The sequence below is a fragment of the Procambarus clarkii genome, chromosome 63 (genome assembly GCF_040958095.1).
Source record: "Procambarus clarkii isolate CNS0578487 chromosome 63, FALCON_Pclarkii_2.0, whole genome shotgun sequence".
Lineage (NCBI taxonomy): Eukaryota > Metazoa > Arthropoda > Malacostraca > Decapoda > Cambaridae > Procambarus > Procambarus clarkii.
Window position 1 is genome coordinate 16,930,158 of NC_091212.1, and position 19,435 is coordinate 16,949,592.

A 19,435-nucleotide genomic window follows, 5' to 3' on the forward strand; every position below is an offset into this window, starting at 1 on the left:
GGAAAATAGAGACAGTTTCGGTTTGTGTTTCCAGGGTAATGACTCTCCAGAGGTTGATAGTCCTTAAGCCCAACACAACTAAACTGTGCACCTGTATTCATCCAGTTGCACACGTACAACACAGTCATCCAAACTGTGCACGCTTCATCCAGTTCATAAGCCTATGATTAATAACAAGAACCAGTATAATTACAGAGATAACCTGTAATCCCCGAGGATGTCTTAACCCGGTGACATTACTCACTCAATATTTACGTCTTGGCACCTGTGACGACCCCGCGGGGGCCATCCTTCTCGTCTTTATCGTTCACATCAAGATGAATGACTCCGGCACTCAAGCGTTGCTATTTTATGAAAAATGCTCAGTTCAAAGTGGAAAGTTTAATACACGCAAGTATATTTGTTATGAGGTCCCGAGGTCATTATTTTTCTTCAATATATTTACAAGAGTTGGCGTATTGACCAATATGGGAGGGGGAGGGGGGTAGAAATAGCCTAAGCTACTCTATCCCTTTGAGATGTATTTCTTTCTTGTCTCAATAAACATACTTGAACTTGAACTTGACCAATATGGTGTAACACTCACCTAAGTGTTACACACGCACTCAATGTGACGACTTACACACAGACACACACGCACGTGTGTGTATTCACCTAGTTGTGTTTGCGGGGGGTTGAGCTTTGCTCTTTCGCTCCGCCTCTCAACCTTTCGGTCCGCCTCAACCTTTCGGTCCGCCTCAACCTTTCGGTCCGCCTCAACCTTTCGGTCCGCCTCAACCTTTCGGTCCGCCTCAACCTTTCCGGTCTCAACAGTTATTAACTACTAACTATTTTTTTTCACACACATACACTCCCAGGAAGCAGCTCCGTGACAGCTGTCTAACTCCCAGGTACCTATATACTGCTAGGTAACAGGGGCATTAAGGGTGAAAGAAACTTTGCCCATTTGTTACTGCCTGGTCCGGGAATCGAACAAGGGGCCCCAGAATTACGAGTCCTGTGCGCTCTCCACTCAGCAACCAGACCCCATAAGATATGTGTGTGTGTGTGTGTGTGTGTGTACTCACCTAGTTGTACTCACCTAGTTGTGCTTGCGGGGGTTGAGCTCTGGCTCTTTGGTCCCGCCTCTCAACTGTCAATCAACAGGTGTACAGGTTCCTGAGCCTATTGGGCTCTATCATATCTACACTTGAAACTGTGTATGGAGTCAGCCTCCACCACATTGCTTCCTAATGCATTCCATTTGTCAACCACTCTGACACTAAAACAGTTCTTTCTAATATCTCTGTGGCTCATTTGGGCACTCAGTTTCCACCTGTGTCCCCTAGTGCGTGTGCCCCTTGTGTTAAACAGCCTGTCTTTATCAACCCTGTCAATTCCCTTGAGGATCTTGAATGTGGTGATCATGTCCCCCCTAACTCTTCTGTCATCCAACGAAGTGAGGTTTAATTCCCGTAGTCTCTCCTCGTAGCTCATACCTCTCAGCTCGGGTACTAGTCTGGTGGCAAACCTTTGAACCTTTTCCATTTTAGTCTTATGCTTGACTAGATATGGACTCCATGCTGGAGCCGCATACTCCAGGATTGGTCTGACATATGTGGTATATAATGTTCTGAAAGATTCCTTACACAAGTTTTTAAAGGCCGTTCTTATGTTAGCCAACCTGGCATATGCTGCTGCTGTTATCCTCTTGATATGAGCATCAGGGGACAGGTCTGGCGTGATATCAACCCCCAGGTCTTTCTCTCTCTCGGACTCTTGAAGTATTTCATCTCCCAAGTGATACCTTGTATCTGGTCTCCTGCTTCCTACCCCTATCTTCATTACATTACATTTGCTTGGATTAAACTCTAGCAGCCATTTGTTCGACCATTCCTGCAGCTTGTCCAGGTCTTCTTGAAGCCTCAAGCTGTCCTCCTCTGTCTTAATCCTTCTCATAATTTTGGCGTCGTCAGCAAACATTGAGAGGAATGAGTCTATACCCTCTGGGAGATCATTTACGTGTGTGTGTGTGTGTGTGTGTGTGTGTGTGTGTCACCAGGACTCGTGGGGAGATATTCCCCTTGGGTAAGAAAGGCAGGACGATGACCTGGCAAGTTAATTCCCGTCGACTACATATAGTGAAGAAAGTTGTGGGCAGAAGGTAAGATGCGGCCTGGGAGCCTCAGCCGAGGACGCACCTTACATCAAAGACGCCTCGGGAAATAAACTCTACGAGGACAGAGAACAAAAACAGGAATTTCGGAAGTTCTGGGTAAAAAGAATTCAGAATAAACCCCGAAGAAAATGTCATTTTCTGTCACATCAAAGAAAGAGAAATAACAAATTAGTGGATAATATAGCTGCAACATTACTTCCGACGCAAACAATAGACCTTAACAACATTTGCAATGAGTCCCACCTTATGAAACACATAACCACTCAAGAGATCCAAAAAACAGTCAGAGGGCTTCAAGAACAAGGCGCCAGGCAATTGCAGAATAAATAACATGTATAAACTAACCTCCCAGTAACTACAATCCATCAATAAACAATAATATTAAATGCAACTCTTGCATTTGCACTATTCCCTCATACATCAAAACGCCACAAAGGCCAAAGAATAATCCCTAAACCAGGAAAATTCTCAACTCTAAATGAAAATTACAAACCAATTTCGCATCGCGAGGTACCAGGCAAAACACTACCAACATAATTAACCACAGACTGGTAAAGAACATGGGAGACGAATACAATACCACACAACATGGGATCAGAGACCACAGCTATAGCCCTGAGCTATAGGCATATAGCCAACGCCATGGTGAGAAAAAATAATGTAATATAGTGCTCAGAGATGTCTAAGATGTTTTCGACACAGTTTGTCACTCTGGCGGCATAGTCAAGATCTCTGAGATAGGACTGCCACAGAGATCTTCCTCCACACTGTAGCTGCCACAGAGATCTTCCACCACACTGTAGCTGCCACAGAGATCTTCCTCCACACTGTAGCTGCCACAGAGATCTTCCTCCACACTGCAGCTGCCACAGAGATCTTCCACCACACTGTAGCTGCCACAGAGATCTTCCACCACACTGTAGCTGCCACAGAGATCTTCCACCACACTGTAGCTGCCACAGAGATCTTCCACCACACTGTAGCTGCCACAGAGATCTTCCACCACACTGTTGCTGCCACAGAGATCTTCCACCACACTGTAGCTGCCACAGAGATCTTCCTCCACACTGTAGCTGCCACAGAGATCTTCCACCACACTGTAGCTGCCACAGAGATCTTTCACCACACTGTAGCTGCCACAGAGATCTTCCACCACACTGTAGCTGCCACAGAGATCTTCCACCACACTGTAGCTGCCACAGAGATCTTCCACCACACTGTAGCTGCCACAGAGATCTTCCTCCACACTGTAGCTGCCACAGAGATCTTCCACCACACTGTAGCTGCCACAGAGATCTTCCACCACACTGTAGCTGCCACAGAGATCTTTCACCACACTGTAGCTGCCACAGAGATCTTCCACCACACTGTAGCTGCCACAGAGATCTTCCACCACACTGTAGCTGCCACAGAGATCTTCCACCACACTGTAGCTGCCACAGAGATCTTCCACCACACTGTAGCTGCCACAGAGATCTTCCACCACACTGTAGCTGCCACAGAGATCTTCCACCACACTGTAGCTGCCACAGAGATCTTCCACCACACTGTAGCTGCCACAGAGATCTTCCTCCACACTGTAGCTGCCACAGAGATCTTCCACCACACTGTAGCTGCCACAGAGATCTTCCACCACACTGTAGCTGCCACAGAGATCTTCCACCACACTGTAGCTGCCACAGAGATCTTCCACCACACTGTAGCTGCCACAGAGATCTTCCACCACACTGTAGCTGCCACAGAGATCTTCCACCACACTGTAGCTGCCACAGAGATCTTCCACCACACTGTAGCTGCCACAGAGATCTTCCACCACACTGTAGCTGCCACAGAGATCTTCCACCACACTGTAGCTGCCACAGAGATCTTCCACCACACTGTAGCTGCCACAGAGATCTTCCACCACACTGTAGCTGCCACAGAGATCTTCCACCACACTGTAGCTGCCACAGAGATCTTCCACCACACTGTAGCTGCCACAGAGATCTTCCACCACACTGTAGCTGCCACAGAGATCTTCCACCACACTGTAGCTGCCACAGAGATCTTCCACCACACTGTAGCTGCCCCACAACAACACACAAGCTCAACACCTCAAGCTGCCTTGATCCCGTGCTTCTCAACATGTGCAGCTGACCTGCCTCCTCCCCCAACATGTGCAGCTGACCTGCCTCCTCCCCAACATGTACAGCTGACCTGCCTCCTCCCCCAACATGTGCAGCTGACCTGCCTCCTCCCCCAACATGTGCAGCTGACCTGCCTCCTCCCCAACATGTGCAGGTGACCTGCCTCCTCCCCCAACATGTACAGGTGACCTGCCTCCTCCCCCAACATGTGCAGCTGACCTGCCTCCTCCCCCAACATGTACAGGTGACCTGCCTCCTCCCCAACATGTGCAGCTGTCCTGCCTCCTCCCCCAACATGTGCAGCTGACCTGCCTCCTCCCCCAACATGTGCAGGTGACCTTCCTCCTCCCCCAACATGTACAGGTGACCTGCCTCCTCCCCCAACATGTGCAGCTGACCTGCCTCCTCCCCAACATGTGCAGCTGACCTGCCTCCTCCCCCAACATGTGCAGCTGACCTGCCTCCTCCCCCAACATGTGCAGCTGACCTGCCTCCTCCCCCAACATGTGCAGCTGACCTGACTCCTCCCCCAACATGTACAGCTGACCTGCCTCCTCCCCCAACATGTGCAGCTGACCTGCCTCCTCCCCCAACATGTGCAGCTGACCTGCCTCCTCCCCAACATGTACAGCTGACCTGCCTCCTCCCCCAACATGTGCAGCTGACCTGCCTCCTCCTCAACATGTACAGCTGACCTGCCTCCTCCCCAACATGTGCAGCTGACCTGCCTCCTCCCCAACATGTACAGCTGACCTGCCTCCTCCCCAACATGTACAGCTGACCTGCCTCCTCCCCCAACATGTGCAGCTGACCTGCCTCCTCCCCCAACATGTGCAGGTGACCTGCCTCCTCCCCAACATGTGCAGCTGACCTGCCTCCTCCCCCAACATGTACAGCTGACCTGCCTCCTCCCCCAACATGTGCAGCTGACCTGCCTCCTCCCCAACATGTACAGCTGACCTGCCTCCCCCCCCAACATGTACAGCTGACCTGCCTCCCCCCCAACATGTACAGCTGACCTGCCTCCTCCCCCAACATGTACAGCTGACCTGCCTCCTCCCCCAACATGTGCAGCTGACCTGCCTCCTCCCCCAACATGTGCAGCTGACCTGCCTCCTCCCCCAACATGTGCAGCTGACCTGCCTCCTCCCCAACATGTGCAGCTGACCTGCCTCCTCCCCCAACATGTACAGCTGACCTGCCTCCTCCCCCAACATGTACAGCTGTCCTGCCTCCTCCCCCAACATGTACAGCTGACCTGCCTCCTCCCCCAACATGTGCAGCTGACCTGCCTCCTCCCCCAACATGTACAGCTGTCCTGCCTCCTCCCCCAACATGTACAGCTGACCTGCCTCCTCCCCCAACATGTGCAGCTGACCTGCCTCCTCCCCCAACATGTGCAGCTGACCTGCCTCCTCCCCCAACATGTACAGCTGACCTGCCTCCCCCCCAACATGTACAGCTGACCTGCCTCCCCCCCAACATGTACAGCTGACCTGCCTCCCCCCCAACATGTACAGCTGACCTGCCTCCTCCCCCAACATGTACAGCTGTCCTGCCTCCTCCCCCAACATGTGCAGCTGACCTGCCTCCTCCCCCAACATGTGCAGCTGACCTGCCTCCTCCCCCAACATGTGCAGCTGACCTGCCTCCCCCCCAACATGGAGAACACACCACATATGCTGACACGACAAACAGTGTCCACCATGACCACCAACCTCGCTACTCGCCAACACGACCAACGCAGCACTTAAATTCGTGAACAACTTTAAAAATCAGTCACAAACAAGTACAAATTAGCAAAAGTTCCAGATAATACACATGACAAAAACGAAACTCAGACCCCGTTACCGTGGACACCCTTCCTGTCCAACGTATGGATGGTGCAGAACACTGCCACACAAGTTTAACTGAACAGGAATCAAAATTCACGTAAAAGACAGATTAACAAGACATTAACTGCCTTAGGAACACTGGGGAGATTCCGAAGCCTTCGCAGGGACACACAGCTATCTTGAGGTTATCTTGAGATGATTTCGGGGCTTTAGTGTCCCCGCGGCCCGGTCCTCGACCAGGCCTCCACCCCCAGGAAGCCAGGTGACTAACTCCCAGGTACCTATTTACTGCTAGGTAACAGGGGCATTCAGGGTGAAAGAAACTTTTACCCATTTGTTTCTGCCTCGTTCGGGAATCGAACCCGCGGCACAGAATTACGAATCCTGCGCGCTATCCACCAGGCTACGAGGCCCCCTCGTAGCCTGGGGCTCACGTATACAAGGCTACAGTCCAGCCGCATCTGGAGTATTCTCCACCACCCTCACACACCTTAAACAAAACCAACACACAAACTACAAGAAGTGTAAAATGTGGCACTAAGGAGAGCAGCGAAACACCGTCCACCATGTGATCACTCCAGGACCTCCAGGGAGAGGCTAGAGGGGAGAGGTCAGGTGTAGGGAGAGGCTAGAGGGGAGAGGTCAGGTGTAAGAAGAGGCTAGAGGGGAGAGGCTAGAGGGAAGAGGTCAGGTGTAGGGAGAGGCTAAAGGGGAGAGGTCAGGTGTAGGGAGAGGCTAGAGGGGAGAGGTCAGGTGTAAGGAGAGGCTAGAGGGGAGAGGGCAGGTGTAGGGAGAGGCTAAAGGGGAGAGGTCAGGTGTAGAGAGAGGCTAGGGGGGAGAGGTCGGGTGTAGGGAGAGGCTAGAGGGGAGAGGTCAGGTGTAGAAAGAGGCTAGAGGGGAGAGTCAGGTGTAGGGAGAGGGCAGGGGTAGGGAGAGGCTAGAGGGGAGAGGTCAGGTGTAGGGAGAGGCTAGAGGGGAGAGGCTAGAGGGGAGAGGGCAGGTGTAGGGAGAGGCTAAAGGGGAGAGGTCAGGTGTAGGGAGAGGCTAGAGGGGAGAGGTCGGGTGCAGGGAGAGGCTAGAGGGGAGAGGTCAGGTGTAGGAAGAGGCTAGAGGGGAGAGGTCCGGTGTAGGGAGAGGCTAGAGGGGAGAGGTCAGGTGTAGGGAGAGGCTAGAGGGGAGAGGGCAGGTGTACGGAGAGGCTAGAGGGGAGAGGTCAGGTGTAGGGAGAGGCTAGAGGGGAGAGGTCAGGTGTAAGGAGAGGCTAGAGGGGAGAGGGCAGGTGTAGGGAGAGGGCAGGGGTAGGGAGAGGCTAGAGGGGAGAGGTCAGGTGTAGGGAGAGGGCAGGGGTAGGGAGAGGCTAGAGGGGAGAGGTCAGGTGTAGGGAGAGGCTAGAGGGGAGAGGTCAGGTGTAGGAAGAGGCTAGAGGGGAGAGGTCCGGTGTAGGGAGAGGCTAGAGGGGAGAGGTCAGGTGTAGGGAGAGGCTAGAGGGGAGAGGGCAGGTGTAGGGAGAGGCTAGAGGGGAGAGGGGAGAGGGCAGGTGTAGGGAGAGGCTAAAGGGGAGAGGTCAGGTGTAGGGAGAGGGCAGGTGTAGGGAGAGGATAGAGGGGAGAGGGCAGGTGTACGGAGAGGCTAGAGGGGAGAGGTAAGGTGTAGGGAGAGGCTAGAAGGGAGAGGTTAGGTGTAGGGAGAGGCTAGAGGGGAGAGGGCAGGTGTAGGGAGAGGCTAGAGGGGAGAGGGCAGGTGTAGGGAGAGGCTAGAGGGGAGAGGGCAGGTGTAGGGAGAGGCTAGAGGGGAGAGGGCAGGTGTACGGAGAGGCTAGAGGGGAGAGGTCAGGTGTAGGGAGAGGCTAGAGGGGAGAGGGCAGGTGTAGGGAGAGGGCAGGTGTAGGGAGAGGGCAGGTGTAGGGAGAGGGCATGTGTAGGGAGAGGGCAGGTGTAGGGAGAGGGCAGGTGTAGGGAGAGGGCAGGTGTAGGGAGGGGGCAGGTGTAGGGAGAGGGCAGGAGTAGGGAGAGGGCAGGTGTAGGGAGGGGGCAGGTGTAGGGAGAGGGCAGGTGTAGGGAGAGGGCAGGTGTAGGGAGAGGGCAGGTGTAGGGAGAGGGCAGGTGTAGGGAAAGGGCAGGTGTAGGGAGAGGGCAGGAGTAGGGAGAGGGCAGGTGTAGGGAGAGGGCAGGTGTAGGGAGAGGGCAGGTGTAGGGAGAGGGCAGGTGTAGGGAGAGGGCAGGTGTAGGGAGAGGGCAGGTGTAGGGAGAGGGCAGGTGTAAGGAGAGGGCAGGTGTAGAGAGAGGGCAGGAGTAGGGAGAGGGCAGGTGTAGAGAGAGGGCAGGAGTAGGGAAAGGGCAGGTGTAGGGAGAGAGCAGGTGTAGGGAGAGGGCAGGTGTAGGGAGAGAGCAGGTGTAGGGAGAGGGCAGGTGTAGGGAGAGGGCAGGTGTAGGGAGAGGGCAGGTGTAGGGAGAGAGCAGGTGTAGGGAGAGGGCAGGTGTAGGGAGAGGGCAGGTGTAGAGAGAGGGCAGGAGTAGAGAGAGGGCAGGTGTAGGGAGAGGGCAGGTGTAGGGAGAGGGCAGGTGTAGGGAGAGGGCAGGTGTAGGGAGAGGGCAGGTGTAGGGAGAGGGCAGGTGTAGAGAGAGGGCAGGAGTAGGGAGAGGGCAGGTGTAGGGAGAGGGCAGGTGTAGGGAGAGGGCAGGAGTAGGGAGAGGGCAGGTGTAGGGAGAGGGCAGGTGTAGGGAGAGGGCAGGTGTAGGGAGAGGGCAGGTGTAGGGAGAGGGCAGGAGTAGGGAGAGGGCAGGTGTAGGGAGAGGGCAGGTGTAGGGAGAGGGCAGGAGTAGGGAGAGGGCAGGTGTAGAGAGAGGGCAGGAGTAGGGAGAGGGCAGGTGTAGGGAGAGGGCAGGAGTAGGGAGAGGGCAGGTGTAGGGAGAGGGCAGGTGTAGGCAGAGGGCAGGTGTAGGGAGACGGCAGGTGTAGGGAGAGGGCAGGTGTAGGGAGAGGGCAGGTGTAAGAGAGAGGGCAGGTGTAGGGAGAGGGCAGGTGTAGGGAGAGGGCAGGTGTAGGGAGGGGGCAGGAGTAAGAGAGAGGAGAGTGAGGGGTAAGGGGCCTACCATGAAAGGACCCCACAAGGAGCCAGAAAGGAATATGAAAGAGAGCCGTAGGTGTGATCCCTGAATAAGACCGGGGCCACAGTCCACCAAGAATACCACATTACCTCCCCCAGCAGCACAGTAATCCCTGCCACCCCGCGCCTCAAACACCACCTTATTACAACACCAATATCGAATTATATATATATATAGAGGATCAAGCTAATATAACCCAGCAAAGGACCTAATTTGTCATAAGACAGAAACTAATGTGTCGTAACACAGGTCCTAATGTGCTATAACATAGGACTTAATGTGTTATAACACAGGACCTAATGTGTCATAAGACAGGACCTAATGTGTCATAAGACAGGACTTAATGTGTCGTAACACAGGTCCTAATGTGCTATAACATAAGACCTAATGTGTCGTAACACAGGACCTAATGTGCTATAACATGGGACCTAATGTGTCATAACACAGGACCTAAATATAACAACAGATGACCTAATATAACAACAGAGGACCTAAATATAACAACAGAGGACCCACACACAACAGAGGACCTAAATATAACAACAGAGGACCCACACACAACAGAGTGAGTATGTGTATAAAGTATATGTGGAAGGTGATCTGAAAACATTTCACCTCTGTAAATGCACATTAATGACACTATGTAAAAGACACATCGACCACTTTATGTAGGGCAGACGTAACTCTGTGTATCTATGTACTTAGGTCTCTAGGTTAGATTAGCAGTTTAAAAGCACTACAATCACCTTCAGTGGCTGATTGTTCAATAAATCCCTGAACTATATGTTTAACAGATCTCTAACCCTGTCCATGGAGGACAGAAGAAAATGTATATATGCTGATTAGCATTGTAAATGTGTGACCACGTCTGTGGCAGAACAAACATATAGACACGGCCACTATCCGCATCACCCACGTGCGGGTACCACTCACCAACCCCCCTTCTCTCACCAGACACGGCCACTATCCGCATGATCCGCGTGCGGGTTCCACTCACCAACCCCCCTTCTCTTACCAGACACGGCCACTATCCGCATAATCCGCGTGCGGGTTCCACTCACCAACCCCCCTTCTCTCACCAGACACGGCCACTATCCGCATCACCCACGTGCGGGTACCGGAAACGGTGGAGGCCGGGGGAGAGGGAGACCTGGAGTGCTCGTGGGAGGAGGACAGCGACAACGTGTACTCCATCAAGTGGTACCAGGGAGCCCACGAGTTCTACCGCTACACGCCCACCGCCGCCCACCCCGTCCAGATCTTTGACCCGCCCACCCTCGATGTTGACGTGAGTAGCCCACCCTCCATGTTGACCACAGTAGCCCACCCTCCATGTTGACCACAGTAGCCCACCCTCCATGTTGACCACAGTAGCCCACCCTCCATGTTGACCACAGTAGCCCACCCTCACGGATAATGAGTCCACACCCCACACTCTCCCCCACACCTTCACCCCACACTCTCCCCCACACCTTCACCTCACACTCTCCCCCACACCTTCACCCCACACTCTCCCCCACACCTTCACCTCACACTCTCCCCCACACCTTCACCCCACACCCTCACCCCACACTCTCCCCCACACCTTCACCTCACACTCTCCCCCACACCTTCACCCCACACTCTCCCCCACACCCTCACCCCACACTCTCCCCCACACCCTCACCCCACACTCTCCCCCACACCTTCACCCCACACTCTCCCCCACACCCTCACCCCACACTCTCCCCCACACCCTCACCCCACACTCTCCCCCACACCCTCACCCCACACTCTCCCCCACACCTTCACCCCACACTCTCCCCCACACCTTCACCCCACACTCTCCCCCACACCCTCACCCCACACTCTCCCCCACACCCTCACCCCACACTCTCCCCCACACCCTCACCCCACACTCTCCCCCACACCCTCATCCCACACTCTCCTCCACACCCTCACCCCACACTCTCCCCCACACCCTCACCCCACACTCTCCCCCACACCTTCACCCCCACACTCTCCTCCACACCTTCACCCCACACTCTCCCCCACACCCTCACCCCACACTCTCCCCCACACCCTCACCCCACACTCTCCCCCACACCCTCACCCCACACTCTCCCCCACACCCTCACCCCACACTCTCCCCCACACCCTCACCCCACACTCTCCCCCACACCCTCACCCCACACTCTCCCCCACACCTTCACCCCACACTCTCCCCCACACCTTCACCTCACACTCTCCCCCACACCCTCACCCCACACTCTCCCCCACACCCTCACCCCACATTCTGCCCCACACCTTCACCCCACACTCTCCCCCACACCCTCACCCCACACTCTCCCCCACACCCTCACCCCACACTCTACCCCACACCCTCACCCCACACTCTCCCCCACACCCTCACCCCACACTCTCCCCCACACCCTCACCCCACATTCTGCCCCACACCTTCACCCCACACTCTCCCCCACACCCTCACCCCACACTCTCCCCCACACCCTCACCCCACACTCTCCCCCACACCCTCACCCCACACTCTCCCCCACACCCTCACCCCACACTCTCCCCCACACCCTCACCCCACACTCTCCCCCTCACCCTTCACCCCACACTCTCCCCCACACCCTCACCCCACACTCTCCCCCTCACCCTCACCCCACACTCTCCCCCACACCTTACATCAACAATATTACAGAGCCAGGTAATACAAACAATGAGAGCAACAGTGAGAAAGATTGCATTAATAAAGGACTTTGGACGAAAGACGGAGATGGCGCCAATAAAGAGGTAGACAAGACTGACACTGATATAAATTCCCTGAAAAAGTAAAAACTAGAAATATATGCAAATTCTATGCACAAGGAATATGCAAATATGGGAAATTAAAGGCAGAATGCACTTTTCTTCATTCTCGAAAATGCAGGAACATGTTGGCGAGGGCTACATGCTGTTTTGGAACGGAGTGCAGATACTTCCACTAAAAATTATGTATATTTTCAATTAGGGACCAAAAAATCTTACAATCTTCTGTGTTCGGAATTCCACGTGAGAGGCACACAGCGTTATAGACGGGAAGATCAATATGACACTACTGGAATTTTTTTAGAGGAAGGCAGAAACAAAGTAGAACACGAGAGAGGAACAGTCAGATGGAACCACTGCAAGATTACAGAGGGGAAGGGAGATACCCACAAGACTGCCATACAAATTACCAACAAGTACCCAAGTACTACACCACACAACACCAGTCCTACTACCAAAACTGGACGAAACACTACCAGAACAACACACCCTGGACCTGCGTTGAGTGGGGGGAGAACTATTAAAGCTCACCAGAAGTGACACGGAGTATGGGAAATCTTTCATATTGTAAACGTACAAGGCCTGAAGTCAAAATCAAGAAATAAAGTTAAGTTCATAAATGGCCTCCTAATGGAATCAAATTCAATATTTGGTGCATTTACAGAAACCTACAGAAAAGACCATATGAATAGTAAAATATGGATCCCAAATTATAACCTATATAGATGCGACAGAGTAATTAGGTCAAGTGGAGGAGTAGGTCTGTATATTAAAGAGGAGCTGGCATGCACAGAGCTCCTGAACTCGTCCAATAAAGTAGTAGAGGTACTTGGAATCAAGGTAGAAAATATTAATCTACTTATTATTTTAATATACAAACCACCAGATGCAACAGTTGAGGAATTCACTGAACAGATCCACAAAATATAGTATATCCTTGATAACCTAGCAAACCCAGTACCAGATATTATCTTCCTTGGAGACTTCAATCTACTTTAAAATGGCGAATAGTAAACAATAACATTACAGCAGGAAATCAACCTGGAAATAAGAAACCACAGGTGAGAGAACTACTGAGATTCTGTGACAAATTCTCGCTCAGTCAGCAGATTACAGAACCAACTAGGAACGAATGAAGGTGTGGAGTGAACGTTCACCCCCACACACTCTCGCCACACCTTCACCCAATACTCTCCTCCATACCTTCACCCCACACTCACCCCTCACACCTTCATCACACACTCACCCCTCACACCTTCATCACACACCTTCACTCCCCACTCTCTCCCATACCCTTACCCTACACCCTCCCCCACACCTTCACTCCACACTCTCCCTCACACCTTCACCCCAACACTCCCCACACTTTCTTCCCACACCTTCACCCCACACTCTCGCCCACAGAAGAAGAAGTCTTGGGGCGGCAGCGTACACATTGCCAACGTGACCACGGCAGCAGAAGGCGCCTTCCACTGTGAGGTCTCCGCTGACGGGCCCACCTTCCACACCGCCTCCGCGGCTGCCACACTCATGGTCCTTGGTGAGTATATGGGAGGGGGACGGCTGGGCTGGGGGAGGGAGGGAGGGGGGACGGCTGGGCTGGGGGAGGGAGGGAGGGAGGGGGGACGGCTGGGCTGGGGAGGGAGGGAGGGAGGGGGGACGGCTGGGCTGGGGAGGGAGGGAGGGAGGGGGGACGGCTGGGCTGGGGAGGGAGGGAGGGAGAGTCACTGGCTGTCAGAGTGAGCGCTACTAGATGGGGGTGAGCATCACATTAGGTTTGGAGGACCTTAATTTGCTTGACAGACTTCCAGTTGAAATAAGTTATCAATATGCCCATATATAAGAATACCAATACGACAGTATATCTGTCAACCAGACATATTTTGTTTTTAGTCACTCTTCAGCATTCTTCCAGGAACTGTGAGTGTGAGTGCTGTCATTAAACAAATGCACTTTACCAGTATTGCTTAGGAAATATGATACGAAGAGAAAATATATATTGTAACTAGAGAATATTGAACCTTCTTGTAGCTCCTGGAAGCACCTTGAAACAGGTCTGGAGCATCAATGCCAAGTAGCTGCTGGAAAAGTGACCTGGAGCAGGTCTGGAAACATCAATACCCAGCAGCTCCTGAAACAGAGCCATGGAATCAGGTCTGGAAACATCAATACCCAGCAGTTCCTGGAAGAGAACCATGGAGCAGGTCTGGAAACATCAGTACCCTGCAGCTCCTGAAAGAGATCGATGGAGCAGGTCTGGAAACATCAAGTACCCTGCAGCTCCTGAAAGAGATCTATGGAGCAGGTCTGGAAACTATCAATACCCAGCAGCTCCTGGAAGAGGACCCTGGAGCAGGTCTGGAAATGTCAATACCCAGCAGCTCCTGGAAGAGAATCCCGGAGCAGGTCTGGAAATGTCAATACCCAGCAGCTCCTGGAAGAGAAACATGGAGCAGGTCTGGAAACATCAATACCCAGCAGTTCCTGAAGCGACAAAGAGGGACGGAGAACGTCCTGTTTCCGAGTAAAAGTCATAGCACAAGTCTTAGTCACAGAGAACTTGAAGCCATGATTGGTGGCCTAGGACGACATGGCATCAATCGCAAGTTGAAGCCGTCGTTGAAGGAAAGGCAAGTCATCACCCCCTACAGCAAAGGATAAGATCATCGACATAGAGTGCTGAGAAGATGCCAGAGAGAAGGAAGGAAAGAAGACCATTGAGTGCAACGAGGAAATTGGGGTTCACCTTCGTATTGCCGAAAAGAAGCAAAGAGAGCAGTAATCTCACTCTAAAGGAACGACTAGAGAGGAAGATTTGTAGGAAGAGAGGGAGATTACCACAAAGGCCAAAAGAACGGAGTTGGGACAGAATGTGGTATCTCCACAGGTGGTGTTGTATGCCTTTTCCAGGTCAAAATAGGGCAGGGACAAAGGAGGTCGTCGCAGCAAAGGCAGTACAGATACAGACCTCCAAGACATCAGCTTTGCTGTGGCACTTGCGAAAGCCAAATTGAGACGGGGGAGAGGTGGTGATAGTGTTCCAAGAACCACATCAGACAGACATTGACCATACGCTCAAAGAGTTTGGTTTCCGAATAGGAAGAACCACTGCCTGGAGCCAGTCCTTGGGAACTGACGACAACTCCCAGATACAGTTATACAGATATAGTAAATACCGAGACGTGCATGGAGGGAGATGGCGAAGCATCTCATAATGAGTGTCATCCAAGCTCGCTGCTGTAGAACCACAGAGGGCCAGGGCAGACTGAAGGTTGGAGAGAGAGAGAGAAGGGATCGTTATTGGGAACCTGGAGATAAGTGCGAAAGTCTTGGGAAGAAAATTCAAGAACGGGCTTACTATTCAGGAAAGACAGAGGAAGATGAGAACCGGAATTAACAGTCGAAAAGTGGGAACCAAGTTCGGTCGCAACCGCCACCGGATCTGCAACAAAACAGTGCCACAGAGGTAAAGGACTGGCGAGACGTCTGGAACAAACTTACCCGCTAGCTTGCAGATTTTCTTCCAAATCTGGGGCAAAGGAGTATGGGATGTAATCGTGGAGACATAAGATTTCCAACTCTCATGTTTAGCTGTACGGATGGTCCTATGGGCCACCGCACTCGCCTTCTGAAAGAAAATAAAAGAAGCGGCCGTCTAACGCTGTCAGTGTTTCTTCCAGGCTGCCCGCTTACAGCAGACAGCCCAAGCACAGTGTACATTCAACCAGGGAATGCAACTCTGCATGCCCCGGGAAGTAGAGCAGGGAATAGAGTGGAGGGCAGCGAAATATGGTGTCATGAAAAAGGAGGAGGGCTCGAGGAAGAGGCAGAGTGGAGAGAGTAGCATGTAGGGTGAATAGGTTCCAGTCAGCCTTGGCAAACTGCCACCTAGGGAAGAGAGGGGAGGAGGAAAGAGAAAAAGGTGGCATTAAGGATGGGGAAATGGTCACTGTTATGGAGGTCATCAGAACCCACCACATAAAATCTAAGTAAAATCTAAGTAAAGAGACAACGAGCAGAGATAAAGATCAAGACAGGAGAGAGTGCGAGTGTGGGAGTCCACATGAGTAGGTTCACCAGAATTTAGAAGAGACAGGAAAGGAGAGAGGACAAACTGTTCAAGAAAGTGGCGCCGGGTGTTTGTCAGAGCATTACCCCCTGAGGGATATGCCGACAGTTGAAATTATCCAACAGGAGCACTGGCTCTGGTAGGATTCCAATAGGTGCCAAAGATCAAGAAGAGAAAGTAGGACATCTGGGGAGAGATAAATGGAAAAGACCCTATACCATTTACTCATATACGGGCTGCAGAACATTGTAGAGGCGACTGAAAAAGTAAGGGGATGAAGGGAACATCAGTACGAATCAAGAGAGCAGTAGAGTTACGGGCTCCAGCTGAAGCTGGGAGGGAGGGGAGACAAAGAAATTACCACGAAAGTGACTAGGACGAAGCGCCAAGCACCGGCTCCTGGAGACAGACACAAAGTGATGAGAACAGTGTTATCAGAAGTTGGAGTTCATGGAAGTTGGCATAAAATCTACGAATATTCCATTGAAGAAAGGAGAGAGAATAGCAACAGAGAACAATGAAGAATCAAAGGCAAAGAAGAACACAGCATACTAAAGATCAGGATCAGGATCAGAACCAGGATTAGTAAAAATCAGGGTTAGAGGGCATGGATAAATTAACAAGGACGATGGAGTCAAGGGAGTGGGAGGACGGACCAGAGGCAGGCGGACAGGGTCCGGGGGGGGGGGGGGGGGGGAAGGCACTGGAGAGGTGCAGTCAAAGGAAGCAAGGGGGAGGGGAGGGCAGTAACAGGGGAGCACACATCAGCAGGGGCAGCAATGGAGAGAGAATTGAGGGCTAAAGGAACTTCCAAAGCCGGAACAGGGGGTTCGAACAGCGAAATGGGAAGGGATGCAAGTGATTGAGTCAGAGGTGGGAAAGAAAGTGACGTGTTCTTACCTGGCAGGGAGGAAGAAGGAGAGAAGCCAGGCTTACGTTTCTGACTTAAAGAGACAAGGTGTGCCAGCAGCAACGTACCGGGCGACAGTCCCCATAGTCTCAAGTGGAGAAGAAGAACGAGAGAGATCAATATGAAGATTGCTGGGAGGATGATGGACAACAGCCTGGGAAGGAAGGAGGGAAACACTAGACAGAGAACCAGGAGGGGGACCCCATGTTTCAGAACATAAAGGAGCAGGGGAGGAGTCAGTAGGCGTGTATAGATCCAAGACCTGGAAACAGTTGTGAGACTGAGAAAGGAGGGAAGGGCGAGGATAGGAAGAACACAACATACGAGAATAAGATATGTTAGTGAAAGGGGAGAGACGGTGGACTTGGCGTCTCGCCTCAGGTAAAGACAAACTATAGCGGTGCTTCAAATTAAGGATGGCTTCCTCAAATTTGTAGTGTATACAGGCGCGGGAGGTAGGGTTGGCGTCACCGCAATTGAGGCAGTGGGCCTTGGGAGAAGAGCACTCCGTCTTAGAGTGTCCCAAGTCCCCACACATGAGGCATAGAGACACTGCACTTGTGCATTTGAGGGCACCATGCCCAAATTTCCAGCACTTATTGCAAAGTCTAGGAGAGGGAATGTACTCCTGAACGGAGCATTGGGCACCAGCAAGAATTATAAAAGGCGGAAGAGTTCTACTATCAAAAGTGATCTTCACAATGAGAAGAGGCTGATGATGACGACCACGAGAGGTCAAGTGAACGTATCAACCTGGCAGACAGAATGGCCTTGGGATTCAAATATATGTTTAATATCCTCGTGGAAATCTTCCGGGTTCCTAACACCAGTCGCAACATGTGCGGGAGGATAACAGTGCCAATACTAGCATTTAACCGGGCATTTTTGGAGACCCTAACAGGGGTCACACCCAATGCTGGACAATGTGGCTAAGCGGGTAGCTGCATCCTGAGAAAGAGCAGCAACGACACTTGTAACAAATTGGTTGGGGGTTAAAAGTAACAGAGACATCCACCGAATCAATGAGGTGTTTTATGGAGAAAGAAATTGTCAGGACGTGCAGAATCCAGATCAAAGTATTTAGTCCCATGTAGCAGGATCACACAAGGTGTTCAACGTATTAGCACTGCAAGGGATCGTGCGGGGGGCGTCAGTGGGGGAGTCGGCGCCGAGCATCCCCAGTGAGAGGGGAAGGGGGGGGGGGGTGCTAAAAGGTGCAGTTGTCACAATGAGAGAAGTAGCCACTCCAGGTGATGAGGTGGTCACCACTGGGAGCTTGGGACTCATCCCTATCACAGAGGAGGGAGAGGAGCAGAGGGGAATAGTCGGGAGGGTCAAAGGAGTAGCTTGGTCTGGGCCCAATGTAGTGTGGGTTACAGAACCCGGTCTTCCAACACAGTCCGACTCGAGGGCATGGTCGCTCACCTTATGAGCCTGGGAAATTATAAGAGGATCATTCAGCAGCATAGAAACGAGGAGGTAATAATTTCATTCAAGAATAAGCCCCCATACCCAGCATGAAGCCACAATTTGAGGATAGGACACCCGACAATACAGGACTCCCCCCCCCCCAGGGGATGCATTGTGAGTAGACGTCCCACAATCGCCACCTTAAGAACTGTCAGTCCGTCTAGATCAAGTTCAGCAATGAAAGGAGGATTGATAATAAAAGTGTCCCCTTGATCGTGACATTGGGTACCACAGTTCTACAAGTGAGAGACCGTGCCTCTCCAAACACCCGGGCATCAAAACAGAAGATGTCCATAAGAATAATCAAGACTAGCAAAAGGTCGGCGGGAAAGACAATGAGAAAGAAGAAGAGAGGAAAGGTAAAACGAAACATAAGGAAGAGAAAATAGTGACCAGTATAATTAGTCAAGACAGAAGCAGGAGTATAAGGCATCAAAAGGACAGAGGATCGCCCCAGGGAGCATCAACATCGCCTGGAAGAGAACCATGGAACAGGTCTGGAAATATCAGTACCCAGCAGTTCCTGGAAGAGAACCCTGAAGCAGGTCTGGAAACATCAATACCCAGTTGCTCCTGGAAGAGAACCATGGAGCAGGTCTGGAAACATCAGTACCCAGCAACTCCTGGAAGAGAACCCTAAAGAAGGTCTGGAAACATTAATACCAGATAACCAATGACTGTGAACCAATTCATCTTGTTTGATGATGCAGTCAAAATTACATTACGTCTACACTTTATTGTTTTTTGTCTAGAAATAAAATGAAGACGAAATTTTATTGTTATAAATTTTTTTGGTAATACATCTATACAACAAAGGACACAATACATTTGTAGAATAGGAGGTTATAATACATCTGTAGAATATGGAGATCGCAATGCAGCAAATAGAGTTGGGGTCGCAAAACATGTGTAAATGTAAACATTATTGTTGTAAACGGTATTGTTGATGTAAACATTGACACGTGGGAGT

The 19,435-nt window shown here is 51.9% G+C and overlaps 1 protein-coding gene across 1 annotated transcript in view; it reads left to right on the forward strand.

Moving 5' to 3' along the window:
* Window positions 1–19,435, forward strand: part of LOC123769658 (uncharacterized) — a 126,961-nt gene that overhangs the window by 100,478 nt on the left and 7,048 nt on the right. Inside the window, exons 2-3 of the mRNA XM_069308622.1 lie at window positions 10,309–10,514; window positions 13,421–13,556. Of these exons, the coding sequence (XP_069164723.1) occupies window positions 10,309–10,514; window positions 13,421–13,556 (342 nt within the window). The remainder of the gene's footprint in view (window positions 1–10,308; window positions 10,515–13,420; window positions 13,557–19,435) is intronic.